This window comes from Bidens hawaiensis, unplaced genomic scaffold (genome assembly GCF_021521415.1).
Source record: "Bidens hawaiensis isolate Kalapana, Puna unplaced genomic scaffold, B.hawaiensis_p1.1 tig00027066_1, whole genome shotgun sequence".
NCBI lineage: Eukaryota > Viridiplantae > Streptophyta > Magnoliopsida > Asterales > Asteraceae > Bidens > Bidens hawaiensis.
In genome coordinates this window covers 266,174-274,936 of record NW_027494361.1, presented here as the reverse complement: position 1 = coordinate 274,936, position 8,763 = coordinate 266,174, and the positions used below count along the sequence as shown (strand labels likewise).

Sequence of the window (8,763 nt, the reverse complement as noted above, 5' to 3'; positions counted from 1 at the left end):
ATTTGTAAGATGAATTTTTAATTTAATGAGATGTTATAACTCGTTTAAAAGCTATCTGGTTTTGGTAAGACCCATACCCATGAATTTGAGTTAAATCAATGATAGGCTTCTATTTAAAAATCAAGAAATCTGATGGCTTCCATACATAGGATATTTGGGTTTTCTTTTATATGTATTAATATTATATTTATTTTGGTTCGTTATTCCGCGTTTTATAAAGCAGGACTCCATCACAGTGTCGAAAGAAAGAAAGAAAGCTTTTGAGTAAATGCAACTATTTTCTTCGATCTACACATGACACCACACCGTCATCGTAATTCACAGTACGATTCTCTCCCTTGAGCTTTTACTTATTAATTTCATCTCACCTGTTTCTTACAATCAATTCTTTACATTAGGGTTCCAGTTCAACACACACTAATAAATTTGGGGGTTTTGTAAATGGACAAGTCCCCAAACCCTACCGGCACTTCACTTCCTCCATCCGGCAGGCATTCCGCTCAACTCCCGCCTTCCGGAAACAACTTTCCCGTTAAATCAGAGCCATCCGTGTCCCCGATTGGCGGCCGCTTCAGTCATGACGTCAGCAGGATGCCCGATAACCCGCCCAGGAACCCCGGCCATCGCCGGGCTCACTCCGAGATTCTCACGCTTCCGGATGATATCAGCTTCGATAGTGATCTTGGTGTTGTGGGCGGGTTCGAAGGCCCTTCTTTTTCCGATGAGATTGATGAGGATTTGGTTTCCATGTACCTTGATATGGATAAGTTTAATTCGTCCTCTGCGACTTCGACGTTTCAAGGCGTTGAGTTTCCATCTGCTGCTGCTGCGGTTCCGGTTTCTGCGGGTTTGGCGGCTGGTGTTGAGAGCTTTGGCCCGGGGTCGAGTGAGAGGCCTAGAGTTAGGCACCAGCATAGTCAGTCCATGGATGGGCCGACTACGATTAAGCCCGAGATGTTGGCTTCTGGTTTGGAAGAGATTTCGCCTTCTAATGCGAAGAAAGCGCTCTCGGCTGCCAAGATTGCTGAGCTGGCACTTGTTGACCCAAAGCGGGCCAAAAGGTAACCAACTAAAGTTTATGTTTTTTTCTGAATGCATATTATTTTGTTCAAGGTTATGCCTTTGTGACCCGCACTTTGACCTGTATTTCATGTATGCATAATTTAGGATATTGGCGAATAGGCAGTCAGCTGCAAGGTCAAAAGAAAGAAAGATGAGGTACATTGCAGAGCTTGAAAGGAAAGTTCAGACACTGCAAACTGAAGCAACTTCATTGTCTGCTCAGCTCACTCTTTTACAGGTTTGTCCACTCTTCAAGCTCTAACAGACTGCTGAGGTGGTAGTTTTAATACATTTACATGCGAATCAAACGTGTTTGGCTAAAAGATTTAACATGAATGAAAACAGGGCACAAATAGGTCAAGCTTGTCGAAGTTATTGAGAATGTATGCAAATGCATAAGTTTGTAAAAAAAATTTAGACGGTTATGTTTTTAAGAATAAGTTTGTAATCAAGGTTATCACATTACTACATTAGTTGTTTTCTAAAGTTTAAATTTGTGAAAAACTGATATATCGTTTTTACTATACTTATAGTACCTGTGTTGACCCTTCCTCTCAGGCGCTCAGCTCATTTATAATCCAAGCCTAGCCGGCCTCGACTTGCTTATTTTAATGAGCTGAAATGTTGAGCTTGAACTCAGCTTGTCAAGGCTTGAGCCAGAATTTATAATTTCTATATATATGTATGTGTATATATATATGTATGCATGTATATTTGTATATATAAGCACAAAAAGATGTATTTTTAACTTACACATAATGCAGAATTTATTATAAACAAAAGAATTTATAATTTATATATATTAAAATATGGGTTATAGTTTGTTTATATCGAACTTTGGGCTTTAATTTAATTGAGCAAATGAGCGAGCTCAGCCTCGGCTTGTTTACTAGCTTTTTACGAGCGAGCTTTGGGCCATGAATTTTTTGAACAGCCCCACCCTTGGGATTATAAATTGTTTCATTCGTAACACATATTGATTCTTTAACTGGTTAAACTATATCCAAATGACTGGTTATATAATAATATTTTGCATAATTTTATTTTATTTTTTATTTTTATTGCAGCGAGATACGAGTTGCCTGACAGCTGAGAACAGTGAATTGAGGCTGCGTTTACAAACCATGGAGCAACAGGTTCACTTGCAAGATGGTAAGTTTACTTTTTTCCATTATACCTCCTTTCTTTATGTTGTATAATTGTTATTGGCTTAGAGATACTAAACTCATAACTGTCTGAAATTATCAAACTGACATTTGTTGTATAAATGCTTTATTATATCAACTTTGATGCTAGAGGTGGCAAAGTGTGGGCGTATCGGGTAACAAATCAAAAGAGGTTCTGTCCATAACAAATATTTACTTGTACACATAAGTGGGATTTAAGTCTTTATAGATAGAACATTTGAAATATGCAACTACCCGCTAGCAGTAGAAGGTCACTCAACCCTAGCTTTATAAGTTGTGGTTTCCATCGGGAGTTAAAAGTTAATAATAAGTAAAGCATTAGTTACAGTGCCATTGATCAAGGAACTATGATTATGTGCTTTCAATTAGTTTATTTTTAAATGCCATTTAATGCATAAAAAAGTTTTTTAATGGTAATAGCCGTTTTTGACCGTCTGAAACCGGTTATTGACCATTTTAATCCTCCCCTAACTTGGGAATAACCAGCTTCGGACAGGAGCCGGAGCCGGAGCCGGAGCCGGTTTCGGTTCCTATCTGGTGGGGCCCGTATCTGGTCAGACCTGATAATACCCACTGGTTCCCCCTTCATATTCAAAATTCACTTCATACCCAGTTTCTAACCTACTAGTTCTGGACCCGACCCAATCATACTCGGATAGGGACTGCTTTTTTGCTTCTTTTTTTTTTTTTTTGCCTTTTCAAAGTGTAGCCATTTTCCTTGTTTTTTTTTTACCGTTTTAAACATCCAATGACCCCCCAAATGAGTATAAATAGTTGGGGAATTGATTGGTTGAGTACCCAACTCGAAAATGCATATACGAATGCCAAAAATACTCTCGGTTTACTCTCATTCTACACTTTCTGTTTTGGATCAAACAAAATAGTTGGTTGTTGTTGTTGGTCGTTTGCTTTCATCAGTTGTTAAAATATATATTTCATGTTAGTACTGCAACATGCTTCATTTTTTATGTAGCTTTAAATGAAGCACTAAAAGAGGAAATCCAGCATCTGAAAGCTGTTACAGGGCAGAACCTTGGAAATGGTGGAGCAGTGATGAACTTCTCACCATCTTTTGGATCAAACCATCAGTTTTACTCCCCAAATCAAACTCAAGCCATGAACACAATGTTAACCGCACAACAGTTTCAGCAACTCCAGATTCAGTCCCAAAAACAGCACCATCAGTTTCAGCAGCAACAACTCCACCACCACCACCATCAGCAGCAGCAAGAACAGCATTTGGCACAAAGTGGTGATCTGAAAATGAGAAGCTCTATGAACATTAAAGAACATGGTTCGGATTGAATAGATAAGTTTGGTTGGTTAAATTGTGTGGGGTCACTTGTCAGTCAGATAGCTTTTGTTTATATGCATCTTTCAAGACCTCCATACTAGGTTATCTTACTTGAATGTTAGTTCATGGATGTGTTCAGTATTCTATTTATTTTTTAATTTAATTATTTACTTGGATTTAAGTTAGTATTCTGTAGCATTCATGGTGGACTGAAGTACTGCATGAGTCTTGTATATAAAGCTATATTTCTATTTTCGTCAAATTTGTTATTTGCCTTTGATATAGAGCTTTCAAGAGCTTCATGTAGCACACCATGTTCAATAGTTGTTAACTCCAAACTCTCCAAACTACTCCTGAGCTGACATTGGTTTTTAGAAATTCGTTATCCGTGGTGTAAAACTGAAAATCTAGCACTATTGGTTGTAAAACAACACCATAATTCATCTTCATCATACAATCTCTAATCTATACTGTTCTCTTGTTTCGTTTCGGTTACCAATCATATAAACCTTATGTATATACTATATACAAACTTTGGGTATGTGATGATAAAAGCCTATCTGAAATATTGTATAAATTCCTTATGCCTCGCTTAACACTTTTTTGAACATAGAATAAACTGAATCCAAAGGATATCAAACGACGATGATTATCGCATTTTTATTTTGTTCAGTGATACAGATCTCAAGCAGGACCAGTTCAAATGATGCTACAAGTTCCTCAAATATTCAAACAAATACAGGTAACAAATGACAATACAACCATCTAGACCTGTTATATCAATAAACTTCCACATGCCACTGCTTGTTCTTCTTGAGGTGTGTCAGTTTCTCATCCCAACTCTCCCCTCTTTCAACCGCAACCCTCTTCAACGTCTCTTGAATCCCCGGCATCATCCCTTTAAGCCCACAGAAATAAATATGAGCACCTTCATCTAGCAACTTAAATATCTCATCGCTGTATTCCTCTATCTTATCCTGCACATACATCTTCCCTCCATTCTTGTTCTTTTGCTCTCGGCTAAGAGCTCGGTCATATCTGAAGTTATCAGGGTAGTCTGCAAGATACTTGCTGAACTCTTCATCATACAGAAGACTGTCACTGTTGGCCACCCCCAAAAACAACCAAGCAAGACCGCTGAATTTAAGAGTGGGTACAGATTCCATAAACATCCTGCGAAGGTAGCCTCTGTATGGTGCGACACCTGTTCCTGTTGCAATCATAATGTGGGTAGCCTTTGGGTCCTCTTCTGGCAGAAGCATAATCTTCCCAGACGGGCCTGCCAAAATATTTTATTTATTAAAACAATGAGAAATGAAAGCATTAATTCGGGCACATTTATTGTGACCCACATTGCATTTAACTAGTAAATATCGTCATTGACAATTATCCCTTGGTTAAACATGACATGGCGTACATGACAGAGCGGCATTAGAGTCGGCAAAATGGGCAGGTTAGGTAACATGTGAAAACAGTTTTGGGTCAAAATGAGTAGGGAGTATAAACGAGCCAAGCGACTCGTGAGCTACTAGAGATCAGCTCACCAAAAGCTTGAATTGAGTAGAGCTTAAGCGAGCTATAGTCGGCACGCGAGCCTAAACAAGCCTATTATTTGTATCATTTTTATTTAATATATTAAAATATATATTTATATAATAATTACTATTTTATATATAATTATGATAAAACTAAGTAACTGATATATATTCTGTTACATATTATTAAAACATATAAAAAATAATTATAAATGTACATAATTAATTAATAAATAATAAATGAGCTGAGCTCAAGCTTTAGAAATAGAGCTTGAGCCCAGTCGATCTCAGGCTCGTTTAGTCTCGTTTACACGCCTTAAAATGTGTAATCATGGTACAGATAAAAACAGTTTGGGAACACTTTTTGTCTAAATCTTTTTGAACTTTCTTTACAATGATCAGTGTTCACTGTCTTAATACAATTACAAAAGCTATATTATTTCAATAACTATCTAATATTAATAATAAACCACTTGGGGGGGTCTATACATAAAAATACACTATGGTTGGTTTCCAACCTGTTTCATTTTTGGCTAATGTTTTTATATATTTGACCTGATTTATCAGTTAGAGATCAAAATAATCAAATCGATCAGTTCACACTTAAAACGGGTCAAAATTCCCAACTCGATACAACATAGAACAGTCTGAACATTCATCCATTTTAAGGATCAAAGAGTACCTGTTATCTTAACTTTGTCCCCAGGCTTTGAGTTACACAGGTAGTTACTGCATACACCATTTTTAGATGGATCTTCTTTTCCTGTCTCCGGGTCATAATAAACAGCTCTTCGAACACATAAGCTAGCTGTTTTCCCATCAAATGAGTCACCGTACCTTGTCGAGGCTATTGAATAAAGCCGAACATTGTGTGGAGCCCCGGGTTTCTTTGGGTTCTCGCCCTGTTTTCACAAAAGTCAATATACATACATTATTGTAGCTGGCCAGGAAGGTCACGCTAAAAGATTTAATAAAATGGATACGGGCCAAGGGTGTAAAAGTCATTCGAAGTACTTCAAGTGCATAAAAGCTCTAGGCTTGTAATGAACCAAACGAGAATGAACAGGGAATGTTCGTGTTCATTCGTTTAACTATAGCCAAACAAACAAACATATTTTTCTTGTGTGTGTTCGTTCTTTAAGATAACGAACGCATTCGTGTTCGCTTATGTTCGTTCACTAATAGTATAAATGAAAGGTTGATGAACGTAAACGAACATAAAGGAATGAACATAACTGAATATAAATAAAAGTAACGTGAATTTAATAAAACTAGATTAAAATGTAATGGGTGATATTTTATTTTCATAAATTAGACCAAATTGAAATGGATCTAAAAGAGTCAAAAAGACTTAAATGAATACACAAACGAACTTAAACAAACGTAAATTAATGAACATAAATGAACAAAAGAGACGTATGCTCATGTTAGCCGGTTTAACCAAGTGAACAAAAAATGTTGTTCGTACTCGTTCATTTAGTAAAAAAACAAACATAAACGAACTTTCCTCCAAATGGTTCACTGAACGTTCGGTCCGTTTACAAGCCTAGGATGAACCCTCAATATATAAGAAGCCATAAACCCTAGACAAACCTATAATGGGCTTGTGGGCTAGACAACTAAACCCTAATAAACAATAATCACTAGTAATAATCTATATTTAACAGTTCTAAAACAAGAAGGTAGCATTTAACTTACCGGTGGAATAACACCATAACTCTGTCCTTCCCAATAAGGAACATTGCCACCATGATCAATTACAATATGACAAGTCTCTCCGGGAGCTTTTGGGCCCACAAGCCTTTCAACAGAGACAATGGTTGCAGTATACGGTTCCTTTGGCTTGTATGTGTTTAGTGGAGGCTCTTTTGCATCTTCAAGATGCAAGGGCGAAACAGTAACTTTAGCTGCCTTCACACTTTGTGGCACTGACATAGAAACTACTGCTTGGTATTTTGACTGCGAAGTCTTTGATTTTAGCTCCAATGGTGAAAAGCGGGTCCATTGTTTATCACAAAAACCGATCTTTTGAGTCTGCAACATAAAAAATTATCATGAAATCTAAAAAACACAAATTTGGTAGTTATTATAGTTGTACGGTAGTTACCCATTGGGTATACCTGCTGTCGAGATTTCCATGTATATTTTTTCCTTACCGTTCTAATTTTATATAGATTTATGTTTATAACAGCTAAAACAGATTAAAATGTGATAAATTAGATACACATCAGTATCAAAATAAAAATGCTTCAAATAGTTAAAATATGTAAATTGTATGATGATGCAATTTCCAAACAATAAGTTTATACTTCACAGTATACAACATATATTTTATATTATCAAAACACATATAAGTTAGATTTTCACTTATGAAACATTGCTAGAAAGACGAGTCAAGCGAAAATAAAATCAAAAGTTTTGGGTATATGGTTTGAGTAAACGTGTATATTGAATCATGGTTACGGGTAATCGGGTGGGATATCTCCTAATCCGATACCCGTCCCGTAGCTGCAAAATTTTTGAAAACTAAACCATACCCAAATACCCGTTCCAGATATTTCGAGTGCTTCCTGTCGGGTTAGGTTTTTAATTTGACCTAAAAAAGGAAGAAAGCAGAATCAAGTTGGCAAAGATTAGGTACTAACTGTAGTTGAATCCGTAGTCTTATGTCGAATGATTAGATTTGATAAGTTATGATCCAACTAATTACTAACATAATGAAAACAATTTGGTTTAAAAAAGGATGAAATGCTATGATACCTTGAGAAGTGATGATTTGGGAAGCGATGAATCAGGGGTGGTGACGGAGCCCTGGAAATACCAATCGAACAATCAATCACAGTTTAAAGGTGGAAACTTGAAAAAGCAGGTGAATCTTACTTGATACGTAACGCCCAAATGTGCAGTAGCAGCTGCCATGATCGTAGAGTGAGATTGAATTGAAGTAACCTCTGGTGGGTATTTATTTATACTATATGATGAAATGGAATGATTGACGAGCTTTTCGAGTGTGTCAAAAGGTAGGGTACGGCACAGAGGGCTGGTGGTGAGTGCCTCTTTGATGCTTGATTGTAGTACCCAACTCTAGACTTTCTACTACAAGTGGGCTGGCTTAAAATATTAACCAATGCCTTGCTTTGTATTTCTATCTAATTTCTTTTTTATAACGACGACTTTCTTGTATTTGGGTTATCTAGGTCTGTAAACGAACCGAACGTTCAGTGAATCGTTTGACGGGAAGTTTGTTTATTTAATAAAAGAATGAACATGAACATGTGTTCCGTTCGTTCATTTATGTTCATAAACGCTCATTTATGTTCGTTTATGTCTAGTTTATTTATGTTTGTTTATGTATTAATAGAAAATAATCAAATATTATCTGGATAGGTCATCTGCTTAAAAGATTTATATTTGTTAATTTATGTTTATTTAAGTATTTTCATTTAAGTTTGTTTGTGTTCATTTACATTTGTTCATATATGTTCATTTATGTTCGTTTATCTTTATCCAGTTATGTTCGTTTAGATTTTAAACAAACGAACATAAACGAATACAAATGCCCGTTTTTAAATAAACGAGCATAAACATAAATATTTGTTTCATCAAGTGTCCGTGTTCTTTTAAAGTTAAATGAACGAACACGAGCATGCCCTTGTTCGTGTTCATTCTATTCATTTACAGGCTT

The 8,763-nt window shown here is 36.3% G+C and overlaps 2 protein-coding genes across 2 annotated transcripts; one reads left to right on the top strand and one right to left on the bottom strand.

Annotated features, from left to right (window-relative positions):
* Positions 1-441: 441 nt before the first annotated feature.
* LOC143574615 (putative transcription factor PosF21) lies at positions 442-3,770 on the top strand. The gene is made up of 4 exons (XM_077059196.1): positions 442-1,061; positions 1,168-1,300; positions 2,130-2,214; positions 3,223-3,770. Exons 1-4 carry the CDS (start codon positions 442-444, stop codon positions 3,552-3,554), a joined length of 1,170 nt encoding a protein of 389 aa, XP_076915311.1. The 3' UTR covers positions 3,555-3,770.
* Positions 3,771-4,171: 401 nt separating this feature from the next.
* Positions 4,172-7,998, bottom strand: LOC143574614 (ferredoxin--NADP reductase, root-type isozyme, chloroplastic-like). Its single transcript, XM_077059195.1, has 5 exons — positions 7,959-7,998; positions 7,839-7,889; positions 6,777-7,112; positions 5,761-5,980; positions 4,172-4,822 (listed from the first exon to the last, which is right to left on the bottom strand). Exons 1-5 carry the CDS (start codon positions 7,995-7,997, stop codon positions 4,323-4,325), a joined length of 1,146 nt encoding a protein of 381 aa, XP_076915310.1. The 5' UTR covers position 7,998; the 3' UTR covers positions 4,172-4,322.
* Between the last annotated feature and the right edge of the window lie 765 nt (positions 7,999-8,763).

Bases quoted from the DNA above. Each gene is read 5' to 3' on its own strand.
- LOC143574615 (XM_077059196.1), top strand. From the start codon at position 442: ATGGACAAGTCCCCAAACCCTACCGGCACTTCACTTCCTCCATCCGGC. The intron at 1,062-1,167 runs GTAACCAACTAA...TGCATAATTTAG, and splicing joins GACCCAAAGCGGGCCAAAAG to GATATTGGCGAATAGGCAGT. The intron at 2,215-3,222 runs GTAAGTTTACTT...TTTTTTATGTAG, and splicing joins ACAGGTTCACTTGCAAGATG to CTTTAAATGAAGCACTAAAA.
- LOC143574614 (XM_077059195.1), bottom strand. From the start codon at position 7,997: ATGGCAGCTGCTACTGCACATTTGGGCGTTACGTATCAA. The intron at 7,890-7,958 runs GTAAGATTCACC...TGGTATTTCCAG, and splicing joins ATTTGGGCGTTACGTATCAA to GGCTCCGTCACCACCCCTGA. The intron at 5,981-6,776 runs GTAAGTTAAATG...TTGTGAAAACAG, and splicing joins GTTATGGTGTTATTCCACCG to GGCGAGAACCCAAAGAAACC.